Source organism: Neolamprologus brichardi, chromosome 1 (genome assembly GCF_056152115.1).
Source record: "Neolamprologus brichardi isolate AB-2024 chromosome 1, ASM5615211v1, whole genome shotgun sequence".
Lineage (NCBI taxonomy): Eukaryota > Metazoa > Chordata > Actinopteri > Cichliformes > Cichlidae > Neolamprologus > Neolamprologus brichardi.
In genome coordinates this window covers 44,880,632-44,906,339 of record NC_142104.1, presented here as the reverse complement: position 1 = coordinate 44,906,339, position 25,708 = coordinate 44,880,632, and the positions used below count along the sequence as shown (strand labels likewise).

Sequence of the window (25,708 nt, the reverse complement as noted above, 5' to 3'; positions counted from 1 at the left end):
CCTGATAACATTTACATTTACAATAATTGATTACACAGCAGTGGAGAGTAGACATTATCACAGTAGACGTCTTTCTGAAAGCGCTGTAACTAAGTTTAAGAATATAATCCACCCACTGTTATCATCTTCAATGCCCTGTACCAACACAGAGCAGAGCAGCAATCTGAACGCTACCCCAACAGAGGTCGATTATCTTGTTAATAATTTCACCTCCTCACTACGTACGACTCTGGATACTGTAGCTCCTGTGAAAACTAAGGTCTCTAATCAGAAGTACCTGACCCCGTGGTATAATTCTCAAACACGTACCCTAAAGCAGATGACTCGTAATCTGGAGAGGAAATGGCGTGTCACAAATTTAGAGGATCATCATTTAGCCTGGAGAAATAGTTTGTTGCTTTATATGAAAGCCCTCCACAAAGCCAGAACAGCTTACTACTCATCACTGATTGAAGAAAATAAGAACAACCCCAGGTTTCTCTTCAGCACTGTAGCCAGGCTGACAAACAGTCAGAGCTCTGTTGAGCCAAACATCCCTTTAACGTTAACTAGTGATGACTTCATGAACTTCTTCACAAATAAAATTTTTATCATTAGAGAAAAATTACCAATAATCATCCCACAGATGTAATATTATCTACAGCTACTCTTAGTTCCATTGATGTTAAGTTAGACTCTTTTTCTCCAATCGATCTTTCTGAGTTAACTTCAATAATTACTTCCTCCAAACCATCAACGTGTCTTTTAGACCCCATTCCTACAAAACTGCTCAAAGAAGTCCTGCCATTAATTAATTCTTCGATCTTAAATATGATCAAACTATCTCTAATAATCAGCTATGTACCACAGACCTTCAAGCTGGCTGTAGTTAAACCTTTACTCAAAAAGCCATCTCTAGACCCAGCAGTCTTAGCTAATTATAGGCCAATCTCCAACCTTCCTTTCATATCAAAAATCCTTGAAAGAGTAGTTGTCAAACAGCTAACAGATCATCTGCAGAGGAATGGTTTATTTGAAGAGTTTCAGTCAGGTTTCAGAGCTCATCACAGCACAGAAACAGCTTTAGTGAAGGTTACAAATGATCTTCTTATGGCCTCTGACAGTGGACTCATCTCTGTGCTTGTCCTGCTAGACCTCAGTGCAGCATTCGATACTGTCGACCATAATATCCTATTAGAGCAATTAGAACATGCTGTAGGTATTACAGGTACTGTGCTGCAGTGGTTTGTATCATATCTATCTAATAGACTCCAATTTGTGCATGTAAATGGAGAGTCCTCTTCACACACTGAGGTTAATTATGGAGTTCCACAGGGTTCAGTGCTAGGACCAATTCTGTTTACATTATACATGCTTCCCTTAGGCAGCATCATTAGAAGACATAGCATACATTTACACTGTTATGCAGATGACACCCAGCTCTATCTGTCCATGAAGCCAGATAACACACACCAATTAGTTAAACTGCAGGAATGTCTTAAAGACATAAAGACCTGGATGGCCGCTAACTTTCTGCTTCTTAATTCAGATCAAACTGAGGTTATTGTACTCGGTCAAAAATCACTTCCACTACCATTCCTGAAAGATCCCTTGGACTTTGGTGCGTAGACAATAAGAGTCTAACCATGAACAATAAGTTGGAAGATGGAAGTTGAGATTTCAGTTCCGGAAAAGGTAATCAAAGTAGGTTCAACCGGGACTGAATGTATACACCCACTATTGACAAATGCGATTGCAATGAATATATTATTTCCAAGGCCTGACATGGCTCATGAGTGAGTGAGTCACCCAGGAAGCCCTGGGGACAACTTTAGTTTTAAACTGCCAAACAATAACACCAGTTGTCTTAAGAGGCTTTATATTGTAAGGTAAAGACCCCACAATAATCATCATGATATGATCCTTAAGAGGGAAAGCAATCTGAAATCTGTATAATTGTGTTGTTTACAAACTCGGCCATCTCCAAACGTAGGACCAACAGGATCCTATGATTGGAGGGGAATTCTGAAGTTGGATGAAGTGGTACCCAGTGTTCCCAGCGGGGAGAGGGTAGTGATTGACATAGACCTAAAAAGAACATAAAAGTGAAGGTAACAGGTGAAACATCACACCTGTTCAAACTGAGGTGTTGAGCAGATATGATGTTAAGGGGAGAACTATAGATGGGATAGAAATGGCTGTGGTGAACATGTACTTCAAGAAGAGGGAGGAACATAGTCTGACTTGTAAAAGTGGAGGATGATGCACACAGGTGAACTACATCTTGTACAGAAGGTGCAATCTGAAAGAGATGGGAGACTGCATGGGGCGGGGTGATGTCAGGGGAGACTGTAGGCAGCAGGAGATAGTAGCTGTAGGATGACTTTGGAAATAAAGAAGAGGAAGTGAGTGGAGGTAAAGATTAAATGGTGGACCAAGAGGCTGATGGCAAAGATGGAGAAACTCTGAAAGCCAACGACAGAGGAGACATGGCCAGTGACGGAGACTCTGGGCAGTGGGACACCTCAGGCGGTTTGCCGTGACGGAAGGGATGACCTTCTGGCACAGACAGAGCAGAACGAGGTGAAGCAGGACCAAACTGAATACATCCCTCGGGCTCTGGCAGCACGGATGGTGCTGGCTCAGAAACCCACAGCTCCGGGGGCATGGGCGAGCTCAGGACCCTTGGGCTCTGGCCCAAATGGCGATGGGGTTTGGACCCCATCGCTGCTGGGGGATTCCTACGATGGTCTGAGTGTTTCTTCTTCAGTCACCTTTTTAACTCACTGTGTGTTTATATACTTCTCTGCATGCAATTATTAGTTCTTATTAATCTCTGGCTCTCTTCTATTGCGTGTCTTTGTCCTGTCTTTCTCCCCTTACCTCAACCAGTCACAGCAGATGGGCACCTCTCCCTGAGCCTGGTTCTGCTGGAGGTTTCTTCCTGTTAAAAGGGAGTTTTTCTTTCCCACTGTTGCCCATGTGCTTGCTCACAGGGTGGGTCATATGATTGTTGGTGTTTCACTGTTTACTCTGTATTATTGTAGGGTCTTTATAATATAGAGGGTTAAAGGCCAGCACCAAACCACATGGTGAGTGTTTAAAACGAATAGGATCCCGTAAGCTGTATCTAGTGTTTAAAATTGTGCAGGAAAAATTGAGGCTGGTAGAAGAGTACTCACTGTAGGATTATTAATACAACATACTGAAAATTCTGTGGTACCACATTCGTTTAAAGCTGTTTCGATATCGTCAGTGTTGGGAAGGTTACTTTTAAAATGTATCCCACTACAGATTACAGAATACATGCCCCAAAATGTATTCTGTAACATATTCCGTTACGTTACTCAATGAGAGTAATGTATTCTGAATACTTTGGATTACTTAATATATTATCATGCTGTTTACAACTACATGAATGTACTATTCATGTGATTTGTTACTATTGCTGAAGGTTACTCTTCATACCAATACCAACTAGATTTTTATATTCTTAATATAAACGAGTAACAGTAAGGTAGATATTAGGTAAGGCTGCACTTTTTGTAGCAATGTCATATAGAAAATTATTCCGTGCATATACAGCTAAAAAAAATATAAAATATATAAATTAGTGCCAACTAGTGGTAGGATTAAGAATAAGTGATATCTGGCTAGGCATCCACTTGGATGAGTTCCTGCCCCAAGTGGAGGAGTTCAAGTATCTCGGGGTCTTGTTCGCGAGTGATGGGAGAAGGAAGCAGGAGATCGACAGACGGATTGGGGCTGCAGCTGCAGTGATGCGGACGCTGCACCGGTCCGTCGTGGTGAAGAGGGAGCTGAGTGTAAAAGCGAAGCTCTCAATTTACCGGTCGATCTACGTCCCTACCCTCACCTATGGCCACGAGCTGTGGGTAGTGACCGAAAGGACGAGATCGCGGATACAAGCGGCAGAAATGAGCTTCCTCCGAAGGGTGGCTGGCCTCTCCCTTAGAGATAGGGTGAGAAGTTCGGCCATCCGGGAGGGGCTCAGAGTAGAGCCGCTGCTGCTCCACATCGAAAGGAGCCAGCTGAGGTGGTTCGGGCATCTGACAAGGATGCCTCCTGGGTGAGGTGTTCCAGGCATGTCCCACCGGGAGGAGGCCCCGGGGCAGACCCAGGACACGCTGGAGAGATTATATCTCTCGGCTGGCCTGGGAACACCTTGGTGTTCCCCCGGATAAGCTGGAGGAGGTGGCTGGGGAGAGGGAGGTCTGGGGTTCTCTGCTTAGGCTGCTGCCCCCGCGACCCGGCCCCGGATAAAGCGGATGAAGATCGATGGATGGATGATATCTGGCTCCACCTGGTGGAAGGAGGGTGACACTGCAGATCACTCCCCAGCCCATGGTGGACGCAGATGGAACTGATAACAGATAATAGAAGGAATAAATAAAATAATATAAGAATAATTAATAAATAAATTAAAATAAATAAGAAATATAGTTTGAGGATTGAAAAAAAATACAAAAGAAAATCAATTGACTGATTAACATAAAGACCAGAGTAATAATAAATCATAAATAAAAACAAACAATTTTAAAAAAGAATATTTTTTGGGGGTAATAAAAGAAATTGAAAATAATAAGAACAATAAAATAACTGAAGCTGAAATAAGTAAGTAACTACAAACAAAATAAATACATAAACAACAAAATATACAGGGTATATTTAGATTGATTGTAACATCAAGACAAAACAAATTAAAAGTAAGCTGGGAATTTGAACCACAATAGTCAGACATAAATAAGAAAGTAAAATGGCATTTATGGTCCCAGAAATATGAGACCGCTCGAAGAGTTTTTCAAGTACCAGATGTTGAAAGAAGCGGAGATGCAGAATCATCCAACACAGAGTGTAAAAGAAACTTAGACTGGACCAGCAGCTGCAGAGGCCGCACCTCAGCTAAAGAGAAAAGATGAAGAAACTACATTAAAGCAACTCCAGGAGTTTTTAGTAGTTAAACAGAGGGAAACTGACCAATTGAAACAACTGTTGGTAGAAGCAATCCAAAGACTGTAGATGTGTCAAAGACAGGATCAACATTGCAAGGAAATCGAAAAATTGACAGAAGAGATGCTGAAACGTCAGGTTGCAGAGAAGAACATGGAAGCCGCCAACACAAAGGCAAGGTCTGGATAAATATTGGTAGCATCTAGGGATCTGAAGGCTGAAATACAGCAGGCAGTACAAGCAGCCAAACCAACCAGCAATGTGGGGGCTGCCTCCAAACGAGCGCATCGACAGCAAATATCATGACAAGGAATATGGACCCGAAAGAAATCAGGGAGCTCTCTAGCCTTAACGAAGATGTTTACTATCTATAATAATTGTGGAGAAGTAGGATATTGGTGGAGAGAGTGTCCAAAAGCATGAAGAGACACCCAGCACTGGACAGGACAACCTCAAGCGGGATCACAGTGGGAGGAAGCAATTCCCTGCAAGGAAGAAGATCTCTTCACAAGCCCCAACTCAAGTTGCAATTCTTTCCCCTTGTGATTTAGCTGAAATATATTAGTTGGATGTTTCTGAAAAAGGTGGCATTTTAAAGGCAGACCTGTTTCAGAAAAAGGAGGGAGAATGACAAGTACTGATGAACTACACTTAAAGACTGAACAACATGGGGAAAAAATCAGCAATATTCAAGAAAAAACAAAGACTCCAGCATTTTGATGCAGTCAAACATCAACTATGGCAGTGGTTCCCAAACTTTTTTTGCTGGGTCCCCCTTTGTTTTACAAGAAAAATATTCGCCCCCCCCTCGCACCACACACGCCCATATTTTGCTCCATTGCGTTTATTTCACACCTCAAACATTTACTAAACAATTAAACAAATACAAGTAATCTGCAATAAATTACAGGTAGTAATAAAACTCTTTTACGCTGCGTCCGCACCTACACGGGTATTTTTGAACACGCAGCTGTTTCGTCCACGTAAACGGCGTTTCGAATCACCGAAAACTGAGATTTTTAAAACTCCTTTTTTGCGTGTACGTGTGGACGAGGAATACAGAGTTCATCACACAACGTCAAAGGTATGTGCCTTTTTCACGTCACGCTGTGGCCACGTTATTGTTGACATGAGATGAATTGCAGAATGATAGAGACAAAGCACTGTTAATCTGACTGTCTGCAGGTTTTACACGCAGTTACTGTCCCTCCATTTACAAAGGCAGAGGCGTCACGCTGTGATTATTTTACATGTAGTTGTTTTCCTGTGTAATAATATTCAACATTGATATCAATACATTTTTCAAAAAATGTCTCTCTGTGCAAAATGGGTTTAAAAACATAAACAGCTGTGGATCCTGTTTGATTTAAACAGCCCAGCGCTGCTCCCGACGCAGGGAAAACCTGCAGGGAGACCTACCTCTGCACTTGTGCAGGTGAAGCCAAAGGGAAGATTTGCTTCACCATATTTTCTAGTCTTTGTCTTAAAATGAAGTTGGTTTGGAAACATATTCAGCGATGCTTCATCTCCTGCTTTGCGTTTGTGTGGGCGCCCCATGCTAGCAGTGTCCAAGCGTTGTTTTGTTTTTTCCCTTTTCATGCCGTGCCCCCCCTGCAATGGCTCAGCGCCCCCCCTAGGGAGCGGGCCCCACACTTTGGGAAGGTCTGAACTATGGGATTGAAAAGAGCAACATGGCAGCTGGAACAACCTTCAAAGAACATGTTTCTGATGTTTTGCTGCATTTGCAATTGAACAGCATGCAAATGTTAGAGGGTTAAATCCTAGGATAGTAACAGTGGACAGTGACTCGAGCAATACCCCTCTAACTGAACATTATTTTGCTTAAAATTGTGCCGTATTAGTGTAGGAAATGCATAAATCCTATTTTCATTTGTTTTTTCTTTTTGAAATGAAAGATCTATGATTTTATTTTAAAATAAGTGAATTTCAGTTTTGATAGTGTATTTTGATACAGATGACCTTTGGTACAGTGAATAAAGGGCATTTCTGTTCAACATTAGCCAATTTATTAGGTCTGATCTTGTTGTAATGCTCAGTCATTCATAGCTCCGTTTGTGCACATTATAGTAACAGGACTGTCTCACAGATGTTTCCAAACTGTTACTGAACATCACAGCATTTGCTATTGCTGTCTTACTGAGAGAGAACTTGATGGTTTAGGAATCAAAAGGGTCTACTCTGTATGATTACTTTGCATATGAACCATACCTATGCTAACTGTTATGTTCTAAGTTCTTTGTTTTCAGTGGGACCCACGATGACCACACTACCTGTCTATATGCCAAAGCAGGGTAATTGCACATGTCTAATTCATATAATGCCACCGAGGTGGGTGGTGTGGAGCTTAATGCTTCCACTGACTGTAACAGGGCACTAGTTGAACCTAACTCAGATACCAGTGTGGTTAATAATATAATATAAAAACAACAACAACAACAACAACAACAATAATATTATTATTAATAATAATAATAATAATAATAATAATAATAATAATAATAATAATAAACTTTATTTATAAAGCACACTTAAAACCAAGGGTATGCCAAGGTGCTTAACAAGTAACATAGAGAATAAAAGGAAGATAATAGAAATAGGACCAAAGCAAGTACTAAGTATGCAGGCAAATAGCTGTCACTGATACACAGGAAAGCAGCAGATACAGAACAAACAAGGAATTAAATGAGCATAAAAGTGCATGATATAAAATCATAAAAGAAATGTTAACTAGAGGGAAAGGCAAGACTGAATAAGTGGGTTTTTAGTTGTGATTTAAACAGTGCAATAGAATCAGATGGTCGAGAGGTCGAGAGGAAGGTTATTCCACAGTCCCGGGGCAGCCAGAGCAAACGCACGGTCACCCTGAGACTTCAGCCGAGATCTGGGTTGGGTCAGAAGTAGTTGAGTGGCAGATCTGAGTGTTCTAGCAGGAGTATGTGGCCTGAGAAGTTCACTAAGATAACTCAGCGTTAATTTATTAATAGTTTTGAACGTAAGGAGTAATCTTTTAAATTGAAGACGGTACTTTATGGGCAGCCAATGCAAGCTAGCTAGAACAGAAGTAATAGGGCAAAATTTCCTGGTACCAGTCAAGAGGCGGGCTGCTGCATTTTGGACTGTTTGCAGTGTAAGAAGAAGAGAAGAGGGGAGACCGTAGTACAAGGAGTTACAATAATCCAACCTGGAGGTCACAAAAGCGTGAAGAAGCTTCTCCAGGTCCTCATGTGGAACATAATGCCGGCCTTAGAGATAAGGCGCAGTTGGTGGAAGCTCGATCTCACTACAGCAGACCCTTGCTTATCGAGTTTGAGCGAGCTATCCAGCAGTTCATCTAAGTTACTGACATAGTCACAGGAAGAGCTAGCAAAGGAACCCAGGGCAGCACCGAGTTGGGCACGAGGGATTTTACTGTTGAACACAACAATCTCAGTCTTCTTATCATTCAAAATGAGGGAAATACTCAGGAACCATTCCTTGACCTCACACATGCATTCTTGAAAGTAGTGCAGGGACACAGTAAGGTCGTCAGTAAGGTCAAAATAGATCTGTATGTCATCGGCGTAACAGTGGAAGGCGATGTTGTATTTTTCAAAGATCGCGCCTAGAGGGAGCAAATACAACGAGAAGAGAACAGGGCCTAAAACTGATCCTTGAGGTACACCACAACAGACCGGAGGAAGAGGAGAAGGTGCCCAAGTTAACTGATAAGGATCTATCAGCGAGGTATGATTTAAACCAGTCGAGGGCAGTGCCTCTAATACCCACAGTGTGCTCAAGTCTTATAATAAAATGTTATGGTCCACCATATCAAAAATCAATAAAACTAGGACCATAGAGCGTCCAGTATCAGTGATTACAAGAATATCATCAAGAACTCTAACCAACGCTGTTTCCTGGCTATGCAATGGTTTAAAGGCAGATTGAAATTTCTCACCAATATTGTTTGTGTCCACGTACGCCTGGAGCTGGGAGAGAACTACTCTTACCAGGATCTTGGACAAGAACGAGAGCTTAGAGACCGGTCTGTAGTTTGAAAGGTCATAACAGTCAGAGTTTCTTTTTTTAAGGATCGGGTGGACTACAGCATGCTTAAAGGCCGAAGGAACACAGCCTGAGGGCAAGGAAAAGTTCATAAGAAATAGGATACTAGGTTCAGTTACATCAAAACAGTCCTTAGCTGTGCGAGATGGAAGAATGTCAAGCACAGTATTGGTGTTATTCATTTGGTGTTATTCATGGTTAAGGTGATTTCTGAGTTTTGATCTTGATTTAATAAAGATTTTGATACAAATTTGTGTTATTGAAGTTCTAATTAAAATGTGAATCTGTTGGGTCCATCTCGGGTTGCATTGTTTTGTCAGGTTTTGCAGGCAAGGCAGGACCCAATTCCCGACTTTGGAGACTAAGGGATAAATTAGTAAATTAGTATCTTTGCTGTTCCTAGGACTGCCCTATTCTGGACAGAGATCTCAGATGTTGTTCCTGGGATGTGCTGGAGCCACTCACCCAGTTGGGGGTCACTGCCCCGAGGGCTCTGATTACCACGAGGACAACTGTTGCCTTTACCCTGCACATCTTCTCAAGTTCCTCTCTCGCCCCTTGGTATTTCTTAAGCTCCTTGCATTCCTTCTTCCTTATGTTGCTATCATTTGGTATGGCTACATCTATCACTACAGCCGACTTCCTCTGCTTGTCCATCAAAACTATGTCTACTGATTGAGACATGAGACAAATTGAGACATGGAGACAGACTAGGGAACCAGAAACACGGAGACAAGAGTAACTAACCATGGAACAAAGGGAAGGCACAGTGACAGAAAACAAAAGAGTAGGAACTATAAGTATAACACAGGCACTCAACAATAAAGAGAACCAAAATCAACAAATCCAAGAATATGACATTAGCTAGAATTACACCTACCGTGACTACTTTATAAAGTGACTACTTTATAAAGTGAAATATATATTATAATATATATTATAAAGTGAAAAGAGGCAATAATTGTTGACTGTTAACTGGTGCTATATGAATGGTAAATGGACTGGTTCTTATATAGCGCTTTTCTACTCTTCTGAGCACTCAAAGCGCTGTACACAACTTGTACATTAACCCATTCACACCCATTCACACAAGCACATTTTTCTAAGTGCTTTCTAAGCAACATTCACACACACATTCATACTCCGATGGATGCATCGGAGAGCAATTTGGGGTTAGTATCTTGCCCAAGGATATTTGGCATGCAGACTGGGGAAGCCAGGGATCGAACCACCAACCTTCCGATCAGTAGATGACCTGCTCTACCACCTGAGCTACAGCCACCCCTGTGGCTGAACTGAACAGAGCTAAAGGTGTTCTTGAAATTTGGGTTTATTAGAAAAGGACAGATGGATGATCACAGCGCCCTCAGCACAGGGCTGACAGGAATTTTCCCCATATAATAAATAAAACACAACATATATTAAGACACATAATATTCCAAACGTTTGACATATTTCATGACCATTAAATGTTAGAGAAGCCTCTAGGTCACGGTTACGTCCCAAGTAAAAGCCTCAGCTTGTGCTCACAGACCCTAAATTGCAACAAATAACGCAACAATAATAACACAAGTGACTACACATTGACACCAGTGAGACACTGCGTGACAAATGACGGCTCACTTGGGCTGGGGGCAGCATTAAGATAAGATAAGAGATAAGATAAAACTTTATTAATCCCTCGGGTGGGTTCCTCTGGGAAATTTGTTTTCCAAAAAGCACAGCACCGACAGAAGTTACAGAGTTAAGAATATTATATATATATATATATATACACACACACATATATAAATACAAAGACATATATAGATAAAATATACAAAGGGGATAAATAGAATAAATAGGAATAAAAATAAAAATAAAAATAAAAATACAAGTGAATTGCACATTTAAAGTATTGAGGTCTATTGCACCGCTGATTATTAACAAAAGTATTGCACAAAAGGTAATTGCACAGTGAAGAGAAGAGGCACTACAGCTTGGTTGTTCCCCCCTCCTTTGTCCTCCTGTCTCCCCTCCCTCTCCCCTCCAGTGAGGAGTTAAACAGTCTGATGGCGTGTGGGACAAAGGAGTTTTTAAGTCTGTTGGTTCTTGTCTTTGGGAGAAGCAACCTGTCACTGAACAGACTCTTCTGGTTGTTTATGGCCGTGTGCAGAGGATGCCCAGCATTGTCCATAATGTCCAGCAGTTTCTTTAGTGTCCTCTTCTCTGCCACTGACACCAGAGTGTCCAGCTTCATGCCGACCACAGAGCCAGCCTTCCTGATCAGTTTTTCCAGCCTGGATGAGTCCTTCTTTGCTGTGCTGCTCCCCCAGCACACCACAGCATAGAACAGTACTCCAGCATTCATGCAGCGTGAACATCACTCTGGGTGCTTGGCTAGCTTGGCGTTAGCATGTTCTGCTTGTGAAGTGTCGAAGTTGTGTAGCAGTATAATGCAGTTGTTTCTGTCCTGTAGCAGTCTCCCCATTAAAATTGTACTCTGCTCCTTTTATGCCAGACCTTCCCAAAGTGTGGGGCCCGCCCCCTGGGGGGGGCCAGAGCCATTGCAGGGGGCGCGGTATGAAAAGGGGGGGAAAACAACCGCTTGGACACTGCTAGCACGGGGCGCCCACAGAAACGCAAAGTAGGAGATGAAGCATCGCTGAATATGTTTCCAAACCAACTTCATTCTGAGACAAAGACTAGAAAATATGATGAAGCAAATCTTCTCTTTGGCTTCACCTGCACAAGTGCAGAGGTAGGTCTCCCTGCAGGATTGGTTTCCCTGCGTCAGGAGCAGCGCTGGGCTCTTCAAATCAAACAGGATCCCACATTCTTGATTTTTAGTTCACAAACACTTGTTGTAATGACTAACTACTCCTGACATTTTGGAGATGTTTGCTCTTTATACAGTAAAGTTACAGCGGGATGCAAATAACATCAGGCTGATCCTGCAGCGATTTGTCGGTTCAAATCACAGACAAACAGGATCCCACAGTTGTTTATGTTTTTGAACCCATTTTGCACAGAGAGGCATTTTTTGAAAAATGTATTGATAGCAATGTTGAAGATTATTACACAGGAAAAAAAACAACTACACGTAAAATAATTACACCGTGACGCCTCTGCCTTTGTAAATGGAGGAACAGTAACTGCGTGTGTATGTAAGCGTTTAAAAACTGAAGAAAAAAAAATTGCTCGTACTCATGCTGCCCCGACATCATGCCAGCGCATTTGGGCGATATCATAGGTACCGATCGGTTTTCTATCGCCCATTTGCTGGGAGTAAGGGCGCCTTCCGTTTGCGAGGTGCGCCTGCTGCTTGCGGCACAGGGAGGAGAGGGCAGGGTGACGGGGGATTCTCTGGTGGCTGAAGCACTGCTAATAGAATCACTATCATTTCTCCTGTAAACACAGACAATCCATTATTAATACTCTTCCCAATTTTTACCATAAAGTCCGGAATTACCACTGCCACCCCCACTTGACTAGCTGGATTCTTTGAAGCATCCGTATATACCTGCACATACCCATAATACTGATCTATGAAACCCTGAACTATATTAGAGTCTAGACTGCCTGCCCCGTCCTTACTCTTCTGGCGCAACAAAGAAAAATCTACAGCTGCTTCAGGAAGTATCCATGGAGGGATTGCAGGCCTCGGCACTCGCCGACATATGTCTAAGTGGTCCAATTTAAGTTCCCTAGCTCTTCCCCCCACCACCCATCCAAAGCTCTTTAACTCCCTCCTGCCCTTCTCCCAGCAAGGTCTAAGTACATCTAATGAAGGGTGATCCGTCCCCTGACCCTGTAAATTTGCCCAATATGTCAATGTAAGCTGTTCCCTCCTCAACCCTAGTAGCATTTCCCCCATCTCCACCTGAGAGGCTACAGTGGGAGTCGTCCTAAATGCCCCTGCACAAAGTCTCAACACCTGATACTGAATCAAATCTAGCTTGCTAAGAGAAGTGTCTGCTGCCGAATTATATGCCACACAACCATAATCTAACGTTGACCTTACCAATCCAGTGTATATGGCCCTCAGCGACTCCCTATCCGCTCCCCAATCCTTCCCAACCAAACACCTCAAAATGTTCAAAACTTTTTTACACTTATCCTGAACGCGTGCACCCCAAGTCAACCTCTCATCAAACCACAACCCCAGAAACTTAAATTTCCTCACTCTTTCTAATCCTATGCCATATAGCTTCAGCTTAATTTCCTCTATAACCTTCTTCCTTGTAAAAAACATTGTCTAACGGTGTGTTCACACCAAACGCGATAGACGCGAACGAAAACGCCCCTAATGTGACCCGTGCACATTCGCACCTCGATACGTGTCCAAGAAAAATCCATCGCGCCTCAAAATTGCATATTTTGAGGCGTGATGACGCTTTTCCATTGACTTTACATGTAAACCTGGCGCTCTGTTCGCGTCTATCGCGTTCGGTGTGAACACACCGTTAGTCTTCTCAACTGAAAACTTGAATCCCCATCTATACGACCATTCTTCCACTTTACCAACCGCTTCCTGTAACTTCTTTACAATAAAACCAACATTCCTCCCTCTCCTCCATGAGTGAACATCCCACCCCACCCTCTATGTCATTAAACACATCATTAATCATTATAGAAAATAACAAAGGACTCACTATGCTCCCCTGAGGAGTCCCGTTCTCTACAGAAAACCTCTCCGAAAAAGTCTTTCCAATCCTCACTTGTATCTGCCTACCCTTTAGAAATTCTAAAATCCACCTATACATCCGCCCCGTAATACCCAATTTACGGATTTTAATCAACAAACCTTTCCTCCACAACATATCGTAAGCCTTCTCTAAATCGAAAAACACTGCCACCACACACTCTTTATTAATTTGAGCCCTCCTAATTTCATGCTCGAAACACAATACTGGATCCATAGTACTTCGCCCCCTTCTAAATCCACTTTGATATTTAGATAGAAACCCTCTGCTTTCTACATAATACATTAATCTCTCATTAATCATACTCTCCATAAATTTACAAATATGTGATGTTAAAGCTATCGGTCTATAATTACCTGGCTTGGTACCTTCCCTCCCTGGCTTACATATAGGCACCACCACAGCCTCTTTCCAGCTTTGTGGCAGCTTCCCACCCTCGCAAACCCTATTATACAACCCCACTAACTTCTCTTTGGCTGACTCGCTCAGATGATCCAACATAATATAGCACACCTGATCTTTCCCAGGCTGTGTCAACTTCGGAGCACTCGATGTAACTCTGATTTATTAAAAGGTATATTCAAAAGATCATCCGTATCCTCCACCATATCCAACAAAGCTCTATTCTCCATAATTGTCCTTCTCGTTCCCTCTACGCCCTTCGTCACTAACATTCCCTGTGCTATGGATTTCAACGAACGCTTTTGCCAACATGTTAGCCTTTTCTTCATCCTTCACTGCTGTTACCTCGTCGTCCTTCAAGATTGGATAACCATAATCCCTTTTTAAACCATTCATCCTCCTAATCATTGCCCATACACTATGAATTTTTGTCTCCCTCCCCACTGACAATTACAAAACCCCCTCCAGAAGTCCCTCTTTGCACTTTTAATCGTTCTTCTTACCTTGGCTTGCAACTGCTTAAATTCAACAAGATTCTGATAGCTAAGATTACCCTTCAATTTCTTAAAAGCCTTATTACGACCTTTAATCACCTTATTACACTCCGTTGTCCACCATGGCACCATCTTCCTTTTCCCACTACCCCCTTTTCTCTTGATCACCCTGCCACTAATATGGCTTTACAAATTGAGTCATTTAAATCATCCACCCCTACATTCATATCAACCTTTTGAAATTCCTGTTCACTGAGTACTTTAAAGACATCCCACTTAGCCTCACTAAAACACCATCTCTTCACTCCCCCAGTAACCTGTCTCTCAACGCTCAGCCTCACTGCAATCTTTATAGGATAATGATCACTCCCTATTGTTGTAAGTTTCATTACCTCCCATGAACATAAGCCTGCCAATGAACCAGTTAGATCAATAGCCGATTCAATCCCTGTTCTAACATCAACCCTAGTACCACTCCCATCGTTCAAACACACATAATTCTTCAAATCCAACAACTCCTCAATCACTTCCCCATTCCGATCACAACTATAGCCCCATAAAGAACTGTGAGCATTAAAGTCCCCACACCAAATCACTTTCCCCCTTAAGTATCCAGTCCGCCACTTCCATTAGCTTGCCACCTGGATTATAAAGGTTTACCACTCTAATGCTCCCAAGTCCCCCCCAAATTTCCAATACTATATACTCTAACTGCTTACCAATAGCTACCACTCTATGTTGAACGCCTCGTTTCACAAAAGTTACACAACCTCCCCCATTACCCTCCTTCCTATCCCTCCGAACCCCATCATATCCTTTGATAACAAAATCCAAATTAGGCTTCAGCCATGACTCCTTTACACAGATTATATCTGGTTTCTCTTTGCATTTTTCAACAAATCCTTTAAACTCTTGACCATTAGCAATCAAACTTCTAGCATTCCACAGTAAAACAATCAAAATGTCCCCTCCCCTGATCCTTCCCCTCCAAGTCTTTTATTTATGTTCTCCCAGGATATGTCTTTAATCCCAGGATATGTCTTTAATCCCGAAAAACCTCTCTGCCCTTCACTATTATTTTGATTTTCTCTGTCTTATGCTTCACTTGGTCTGAACAGTTTATGACATACGCAATGAACAAAATCAACTTCTCCATGGTCAAACCTGGGTAAGTCCCATGCACACTAACAGCTTCCGGGGTTAACCCTGTCTGATCTTTTCCCGGACCATCTCCACCCCTCTGAACCCTCCTGACTGCCTCAGCATAACTTGTGTTGTGAGTAACCTTGACCTGCTCAACCTCCACGGCCTTCTTCCTTACCTCACAGCCCCCAAAACTCACCCTATGCTGCCCCCCACAGTTACATCAGATCTGATAAATAACCTTTATCAGATTTGATGGTTTTGTTACAGACTTTTAAAAAGTGTTTTGCTTTTCTTTCACAAATGTGGGGATTAAATTGTGTTAAAATGTACAGTGATGTCATGTTTTGTGACGAGGACCCAGGCACAGAGAGACTTGATGAATTTAAGAATCTTATGATTTAATAAAGAAATTTGCAGACTTGCACAGAGATGGTAAAATTATGATGACTGATAACGGAGACGAAGAAAATAGTGATGGGTCGTTCGTGAACGAAATGGCTCTTAGAGCCGGGTCTTTGACGTGAACGACGCGAGCCGTCACGTGGGGTTTTTTTTTCTTTCTCTCAGCCTCTCTCTCTCTCTCTCTCTCTCGCACTTTTTTTTCGCTTCACTCCGCACGTGAGCCATGTGCTTTACGCTGGGCAGAGGGGGGAGGGGCGGTAGTTACACTTAGTAGCACAGGAACAGAGCGGGGGGAGAGACAGAGAAAGAGAGCCAGGGACAGCAACGTCACATTAGAAAGGTATAGTAATCATCCACAACTATTTTCAGTTGATGATAAAGGATTCAGAAAGTTTATTCATGCGGGCCCATATGACAGAGAATATGCATCTTCTTTTTGTTTTCATATTTTAATTTATATTTAATTGTGTTGTGGTTTGCAGTGTTTTGTGTTGTTTCACTTTAAATTTGTTTAAAAGGAAAAAGCTGAAAATTTAAATAGTTAAAAGTTGAAATGTGAATAGTTGATTTTTGTATTATATGTTTTATTTATTACATTTTATGTGGAGTGAATAAATAAAAGTTTATTTACGGTGGCCCCTACAGACAAAGCACATACAAACTTCAAATCACGTACAAACCCTGAAGCACGTACAAACCCTGAAGCACGGAAAAACTCCAAAACACGTAAAAACTCAAAACACGTACAAAACACAACAGAAGTGCTCCAGGATGCTGGGCGCAGTGTTGAGCTTTTGTTACCTGGTGGCTACACAAGCCGGCAAGTACCAACGACCGGATTTGGTGTGTGGTAGTAACAGGTAAATGAACTTTTTTTTAAATTATTTGAATAAATATGAGTGCCTGTGTATAAATACACAAACAATACACACATGCTTTCAATTGTGTAATTTAAGTGATCTAGGTAGCTCTGTTTTGGAAGTTCAGTTAACGCTAGAAATGTGTTTTGGAGTTTGTACGTGTTTTGTCTCCAGGGGCCACCGCATATATTTATATATAAACATATATAAATAAAACCACTTTATTTACGTTAGTAATTCCTTTTGTGCATCATTTTATATTATTGTTAATAATAAATTAATTAAAGCAACAAAACAACCTGAAGAGCCGGTTCGGAGCCGAAAGAGCTGGCTCTCTAAAAAGAGCCAGAAATCCCATCACTAGAAGACAACAGACGATGAGGACAGGGAGGAACAGGGATTTAAATGCACCAAGGAGACAGTCACAGGTAACTCGGGACAACTGGAGACATTTAAGGATGCAGGGACTGACAGAGACGGGGAAGACGTCTCATCGTGACGAGTACAGTTTATCTTGCCTGGCTGGGCAGCTCTCTGGGTGCTCAGCACCCCCAAAGCTCTGATCTTAGATTCGCCCCTGGTCCATATCAACGCTGCAGACTGTGCCACTATTTTCCTCCTCACAAAATGAAATCAGCTGATCGCGAGTGAGAGAACGAGAACCGATAGATAGATAGGCAGGCAGACTAATAATTCCAAGGAATTAGACTACTGGAAGCCAGCTCCATAGTCATATGGAATATATCGCATTGAATTTGACCTGACTTGTCCTTTAACTTATCAGGAACTTTGCAGCACATTGAGACAAAACTCAGCAGAGAGATAGTGTGGATGCAGGTCACACTTAAGATTTGAATGAATCATGAATGAAGAAGCAATTCCCAGCAAAACTGAGAAGAATAAAAGCTTTCTCTTAGTTTCCTAGGCCCCAGCATACACCTGGGACATGCGGGAGAGATTACATCTATTGGCTAGGTGGAAAAGGCGAGATACTTCTCCAGATGAGCTGAAGGATGTGGCGAGAGGGTTTTATTTTCCAGGACTGACTCTTTAGAGTTCTGTAGTTTTAGTGAGTTTGTTTCAAATATTTTATTTCAAAATTAATCTGAATTATTCTTAATGGGATATTCGTCACACATTTACATGTGCAGTACTCTGTACAGCTTTCTTCATTTGAAAGAAATGATGCGAAGCATTAATATATGTTGTCCAGAGCTCAGACAGCAGCACTGATAATGTCGCCATATGTTTGTCTCTGCCTGTAACCGTGATGCAGCAACACGACTGAACAGGAAACCTGCTCCATCTCATCTTTGCAGATCTTCATTTAAAAAGCACCAATGTCTCAAAGATCCTGTACAGATCCTAAAGTGTGTGAAGACACGTAAGGCTCAGACTTTCTTCATGCTTTGAGGGATAAACTTCACATTGATTCTTCTGTCTTTTTGATTACAGGAGCTGCCCTCAGCATCACCCAGTGACAACAGACAAATCTTCCTCTGTGTTCACTCTGCTGAATACATTTTAAAATATTGGAATAAATTTGCAGTAACTCCAAAATTAGCTGATGAAAAAAGTACAAAGGCTAAACTACTATATGGTGTGCTTCTAGCTGTCAAACAGTCAAAGCGATTACACGTCCATATAACTGGTGTCGGCTGCGTGAATATGACAGGATACGTAGATTTTTATGATAGCAGTAAATAAAACTAGATGGAAGAACTTGTGGAAGAACTTTCCACAAGACTGAATAACATCATTATCTTTAGCTTTATCTGAGACTGATGTGAGTCCTTCTGATGCCACAGTGTTCATAAAGTGCTGGGTTTGTCCAGCTTCTGCAGTGGGCTGTAGTGATGGACCTGAAGAAGAGCTGCTGGTGAAGATTGGGATTCCTTCTGGATTCCTGTGATGAGCTACAGTTTCCTGATGTTTCTAAAATAATGTCTCTCTCAGGGGGTCAGCAGGACATCTGGTCCAGGACAGCGGTGATGAAAGAAGTTTCTCAAAAGCCCAGCTTGGTCCTGACTTCACTCGTTTTCCCCCAGAGTGAACATATCTGTTGATAATAATGTGGACTCTGGGTCCTGTTATTACATGAAAGTAACCAATTACACGTCTATGAAACCGTCTGCTGCTGTTTTCTTAAATGTAACAATTTAAAGTCTCCATGTTACCAGGCTGTAGAGTGCGCTGAGTGTGTAATGATGTAAAACTAAAAATCAGTTTGTTTAGGTAGTCTTCAGTCTTATTTCCCAAAGAAAAACATTTCCAGATATTTTTGACATCTATAGGAACTCTGGGCCTCTGTGCAGTGTGCAGCTGATGTAATGAGGATAATGCCAAATCATTCAAGAGTAACTAGAGTAGGTGTGCAGGTGGGAGTTCAATGCAGCGACTCTACCTCGCGTCACTCCTGCAGACTCTGACTCATGGCAGCCTGTTTAGTGGAGATTGTGGCACTCTTCCTGTTGTCACTATTTAATGTGCACCAGCAGAAACGGGGTTTCACTAATTTAGAAGATCATCAATTAGCCTGGAGCTAAGTAGCTTACTACTTTATATTTTTTTTAAAAAGCCCTCCGTAAAGCTAGAAAATCTTAATATTCATCATTGATTGAAGAAAATAGGAACAACACCAGGTTTCTCTTCAGAACTGTAGCTCTGTTGAGCCAATCATTCCTTTAATGTTAGCTAGTAATCACTTCATTAACTTTTTACTTTAATACCACTGTTATTTATTTAGACTCTCTAATTGATGTTTCTGAGTTAACTTCAGTAATTTCAGTAAAATGTACCTTTTTGACCCCATTCCTACAAACTGTTCAAAGAACTCCTGCCATTAATTAATGCTTCAAGCTTAAATATGATCAACCTGTCTCAGTGTGCTACACAGCGCAGGCCTTCGAGCTGGCTGTAGTTAAACAATTACTTAAAAAGCCGTCACTTTAGACCATTAGAGCATACTATATGTATTAAAGGTACTGCACTGCATTGGTTTAAATCATACCTCCCAATAACAGACTCCAAGTTGTTCATCTTCACATAGGAAGGTTGATCCATGCTAGGACCAATTCTGTTTACATTATACATGCTTCCTTAGGCAGCATCATCAGAAGGCACAGCATACATTTACACTGCTATGCAGATGACACCCAACTTCTACCAATGAAGACAGGTAACACTTAGCAATTAGTTAAACTGCAGGAACGTCTTAAAGACATGAATGACTTCTAAATTCCTGCTTTAGAGGTCATCTAGGTCTGAGGTTATTGTACTCGGCGCTGAAAATGTTAGAAATATGGTGTCTAACCAGATTCTTCCTCTGGATGGCGTTACCTTGGCCTCCAGTAACACTGTGAGGAACCAATGAGAGCAGTGGGTTTTAGTGCATGAGGCACAGATAGACAGAGGACCGACGGGGGGAGAGTGTGAGCTGTGGTACTGCTCCTGAAATTCAGAATAATTATCACCACTTAAACAAGACTTACCACAAACAAACAGAAAGACACAGATATAGTGAGAATGTGCATTTATTTCAGTTACTGTTTTGGTGCATTTTGATGGAGCAGCCTCCTCACACTTACACAGCACTAATTCTCACACATCACACAGTTTTAAACCCCCCCACCCACACACACACGCCTGTCCTTAGGTTTTTAACCTAATTGTCATGTTTCTGTAAATGTCTAATCTGTTGCTTGCTGCTTTAACAAAAACATATCAGATTACTATTATAAGACAATGAAACACTAAATGTATAAAGGCTAATTTATACTATTGAGCCCGGCGCCATCCTGTCAACACAGAATGTCCCATACGAACAGAAAAGAGGCGCTAAACATGTTTTTAAAACTTGAAGCACTTATTTCTTAAATGCACAGACGGCGTTACATCTGTGTCAGCTTCTGAGAGCCATGATGCAAGTTAGGCTTCATGCATTTAGTGTTTCACTTTTAGTGACGGTAAAAAGGCAAATCAACTCACCTCAAGATTAATTTCAGTTCAAAAGTCATTCAGTCATAAACCACAGTCCAGTGGAACCCTGACTTACAAAACTAATTTGCTCCCGAGGCTCTTTCGTAATCGAAGATTTTCGTAGGTCGAAGCAGCCATTGCGCCTTTTGAGTTAACGACAGGCTAACTGCTAACTGCAACAATACGTCGTTCAAGTGGAACGGCGAAGAGCAAGTACGAAAGCCAAGGGGTTGTCACATGATTCGGAAGGCATTGTGGGAATTCTGGGCTCAGCCAATCAGAGCCAGCGGATTTCGTTACGCGGGTATTTTGCTGTAACACGGGCAGAAATATTGCCGTTAAGTGCCTTCGTAACGTGAATTTTTCGTTAAATGGGGTCTTCGTAAGTCGGGGTTCCACTGTATTTACTGCAGTAACAGACCCTCCATGTTCCTCTTTCTAAACCGCTGCAGCGTGCAGCTGCTGACAGCGACACGCTGCAGCGGGCGCTTTCATTCAGCCGTGGTCCAAAAACTGTAAGAACAGTTATTAAAACACACTGAAGGTCAAGCTGATCTTAACACTGATGTACAATTTATCTGTGAATTCATCCGATTTCCTCAACAGAATGTTGCATCCTCAAAACCTTAATGGACTTTATCACCTTCATCAACCATGCACGCACGAACACATCCTCCAACCACACAGCCATATTTTGCTCCATCGCTGTTTATTTCACACCTCAAACATTTAGTGAACAATTAAGCAAATACAAGTAATCTGCAATAAATTACAGGCAGTAATAAAATAAACTACTAACTCTTTTATGCTGCGTCCACACCTACACGGGTGTTTTTGAAAACGCAGCTGTTTCGTCCACGTAAACGGCGTTTGAATCACTGAAAACTGAGATTTTTTTAAACTCCTTTTTTGCGTTTACATGTGGACGAGGAATACAGAGTTCATCACAACGTCAAAGGTATGTGTCTTTATTCACGTCACGCTGTGGCCACGTTATTGTTTACATGAGATGAATTGCAGAATGATAGAGACAAAATCCTGTTAATCTGACTGTCTGCAGGTTTTAGACGCAGTTACTGTCCCTCCATTTACAAAGGCAGAGGCGTCAAGCTGTGATTATTTTACGTGTAGTTGTTTTTTCCTGTGTAATAATATTCAACATTGCATCAATACATTTTTCAAAAAATGCCTCTCTGTGCGAAATGGGTTCAAAAACATAAACGGCTGTGGGATCCTGTTTGATCTGAACAGCCCAGCGCTGCTCCCGACAGGGAAATCCTGCAGGGAGACCTACCTCAGCACGTGTGCAGGTGAAGCCAAAGGGAAGATTTGCTTCACCATATTTTCTAGTCTTTGGCTTAGAATGAAGTTGGTTTGGAAACATATTCAGCGATGCTTCATCTCCTGCTTTGCGATTCTGTGGGCGCCGTGCTAGCAGTGTCCAAGCGTTTTTTCCCCCCTTTTCATACCGCGTAAAAGGATCAGAGTACAATTTTAAAGGGGAGACTGCTACATGACAGAAACAACTGCATTATACTGCTACACAACTTCTTCACAAGCAGGACATGTCGCACACTTTGGGAAGGTCGGGCTTAGAGCAACCATTGAAAGAATCTTATTTATTTCATCAAATCTAATGTTACATGTTTAAGGACACAGCTTTCACTGCCTTACTGTCCTGATGTTTAGTTCTGTAGTCGACTAAAAAACTGCAATAAATCAATTTGTAGGAAATCACTCCATCAATCACTCAAACTCCTGTTTCTGGCTCTGTAGTGACAGCACATTTTCCTCAGACTTATCTAGATCATCAAAGATCACACAATTCTTGTCTGATTGTCGCCGTCTCACACTCCCAGCATATGAATCCACTGCACACCATATCTGCTGACATCAGATCAGCTTCCACCTTGTGTCTGGGCGCTGGGTCGGCTCTGGTTCAGCATCCAGACAGACTTAGAACGAAGTGCCTTCAGCCACGCTGATGTAATCCTTGAAGTCAGCTGGGACACTGAGCATAGAGCAGACCTGCACAGGAACGACAAAAAAGCAGTGAAGAAGAATGGAAAACACTGAATCGGTGACGCTGTAGCCTCATCTGCTGTACACACAGAGGGAGACGAGGAGACAGCCGGAGAAACTACAGCAGAGGTGTCTTTAATTAACCAAGACCTGTGCTGCACAGTGTAACTGCTCAGCAAACTGCAGCTAGCCAGGCTAGCTGCAAAAAAACTCTTTTTTTGTCCAAATACAGAACAACCAACATCTCAGACTCACGGCTTTAAAACGGTCGTCCACAGACCAGTGAGTGACAGTAGCTAAAGTCTGATTTCATTTCATGTCACTGGCTCCACAAAAACCTTTGTTCCGCTGCGATTAAAACAAGAAATCACGTACCTGTCTGAACTTAGCTCGCAGCTTCTCCATGTCATCCTGTAGCTTCTGAGACTGCGGATTATCAAGAGAACAGCTTTGGATCAATCCAAGGAGGGCGTCCAGTGCTTTCAAACGCTTCCTGATGGCACACAAGTTGGATTGACAGCTGTAACATTTCCATACACTCCAGCTAAGAGTGATGACAGGTAAACAAATAACTTCTTTCCTAAGGAGTGGAGCAGTAAATACTTAAAATAAATACAAAATGCAGTTTGTAAATGAGGATTCTGCCATGTCCATAGAACAACACTCTCGCCAGTTAATTAGGAACTGCCTTTTTCAGCTAAGAAACATCTCCAAACTGCGAACTTTGCTGTCTAAATCTGAGTTAGAAATGGTTATTCATGCTTTTATTTCTTCTCGCTTAGATTATTGTAACAGTCTTTTTCTTTGTTTGAGCAAAAGGAATCTTGACCGTCTCCAGTTAGTCCAGCATGCTGCTGCAAGGCTTTTAACTAAGACACGAAAAAGAGAGCACATTACACCAGTGTTACGCTCATTACACTGGCTTCCAGTACATTTTAGAATTCATTTTAAAATCTTGGTACTGACTTTTAAAGCTTTGTCTTGTGATGCCCCTGCTTACATTTCTGATCTTTTAGAACCCCACGCTCCCTCTCGCAGCCTGAGATCTTCTAATCAAAGGCTGTTGGTAGTCCCACGAACTCGTTTTAAGACCAGAGGAGATAGATCTTTTAGAGCGGTGGCCCCCAGGCTGTGGGATGCTCTCCCTCCATCATTACGTTGCCTTGATTGTATTTATTCTTTTAAAAAGCAGCTTAAGACTCATTTATTTAGATTGGCTTTTAATTAGATTTGTGCTGTGTTTTATTATTAATGTATTTTATGTATTTCTGTTTTATATTACTGTGAAGCACTTTGTGGTTTTTATCCTGTGAAAAGTGCTATATAAATAAATTGATTTCATTTCATTTCATTTCATAAAAAGAACACGAGTCAAACATGGTGTTGGTAGTGTGGCAGGCTGGGGCTGCTTTAGGACCTGGATAAAAATCGAGGCCTGAACTCTGTTCTCTACCAGAAAATCCTGAAGGACAACGCCAAATAATGCCAAACACAGCAGCACGTCCACCACTGGATGGTTCCAGGAAAAAACACAACTGTTTTGGAGTGGCCCAGTCAAAATGTGGACTTAGATTAAGATGCTTTGCCACGACTTTAAACAGGCTGTTCATTCTACAGCAGCGTGCCATACTCACTGCCAGTCATGCTGCAAATGATTCATTGCAAACTGGCAAAACCTGCTTTTAAGTTTAGGAGGAATCATTTTCCACATAGGGCCATGTAGGTTTGGCTTTTTCCTGTAACAACTGCATTTTGTATTTTCTAGGGATATTTGAGTCCAGCGTTGACATTTGCCACACTGCCTCTGGAACAAAACAGCATGAACACTCACAGCAGCATCACAGACAAACAATGCTGGGAGCCTGATACACTCTGTAACCTGCCCTTCATCACAGTGCTGTGTTATCCGGGATCAACATGGCGATCACAGAGCTTTCACAGATGGAGAGCCTGATACACGGAGCCTGTACTAGCTGAGCTGTGGTGAAGCTGTGGGGAACGACAGGAGAATCGTGTTTACGGTCCTACCTTGATTTGCCATCGACGTTGTTTCGGAGGACACATTTCCACGTGGTCGCAAAGCCGTAATAGAAGGACATCTGTCAGAGACAACAGACAGTAAAGCTCTCTGAGCACCCGGAGCTTCACGTTGAATCACGCAGTTACGGGTTGTGTCCTCACCTCGCAGGACAGCCGGGCCCCGTGAATCGCTCCGTGTCTGCGGCCGTCCTGAAGCCCTCGGCGGGTCCCCCTCTTAAAACCTTCCCGGTAGCCTTCATCTCGGAACCTGCGAAACAACGAGACTGAGCTTCGGACTGGTACAGGAAGCAACATCTATTCAGAAACCCACCTTTCTTCTGCAAACACAATGCTATCAAACAGGTCGTCGTCCATTCTCACGTCGGCCATTGCTCCAACTTCCGGCTAACTCGCCGGAAGTTGTTATCTGACTGAACTCTGAACCCGGCGGCAGTGCCACCGCCAGGGTAGGAGGGGAAGTGTTCTCAGACGGTATGATTTTATTTGATTAGATTTTTTGCTTCGACAAACGCATAGAAATCAATAAAGCAGTTTCTCAGCAGCCTGTTTTCGCTCCTTTCAAAGATTCAGCTCCCACAAAAGAGCCAAATCTTACATCTGAAAGCTCCCAAATGGCTGTTTTTAGTTTAATTCGCTGCTTCTAATTTAGCCTAATTTAGCAAAGATGTTT

General features: G+C 42.2%; 1 protein-coding gene across 1 annotated transcript; it reads right to left on the bottom strand.

Annotated features, from left to right (window-relative positions):
* Window positions 1–20,515: 20,515 nt before the first annotated feature.
* lto1 (LTO1 maturation factor of ABCE1) lies at window positions 20,516–25,431 on the bottom strand. The gene is made up of 5 exons (XM_006804167.2): window positions 25,349–25,431; window positions 25,180–25,285; window positions 25,027–25,097; window positions 23,374–23,491; window positions 20,516–23,004 (listed from the first exon to the last, which is right to left on the bottom strand). The coding sequence occupies exons 1-5, from the start codon at window positions 25,405–25,407 to the stop codon at window positions 22,933–22,935; spliced, it is 426 nt and encodes a 141-aa protein (XP_006804230.2). The 5' UTR covers window positions 25,408–25,431; the 3' UTR covers window positions 20,516–22,932.
* Between the last annotated feature and the right edge of the window lie 277 nt (window positions 25,432–25,708).

What these genes read in the sequence shown, in the direction of transcription:
- lto1 (XM_006804167.2), bottom strand. Translation starts at nt 25,407, where the DNA reads ATGGCCGACGTGAGAATGGACGACGACCTGTTTGATAGCATTGTGTTT. An exon ending in ATTGTGTTTGCAGAAGAAAG is followed by an intron (nt 25,286 to 25,348) that starts GTGGGTTTCTGA and finishes GTTGTTTCGCAG; the next exon opens with GTTCCGAGATGAAGGCTACC. An exon ending in TGCGAGCTAAGTTCAGACAG is followed by an intron (nt 23,005 to 23,373) that starts GTACGTGATTTC and finishes GTTCCTGTGCAG; the next exon opens with GTCTGCTCTATGCTCAGTGT.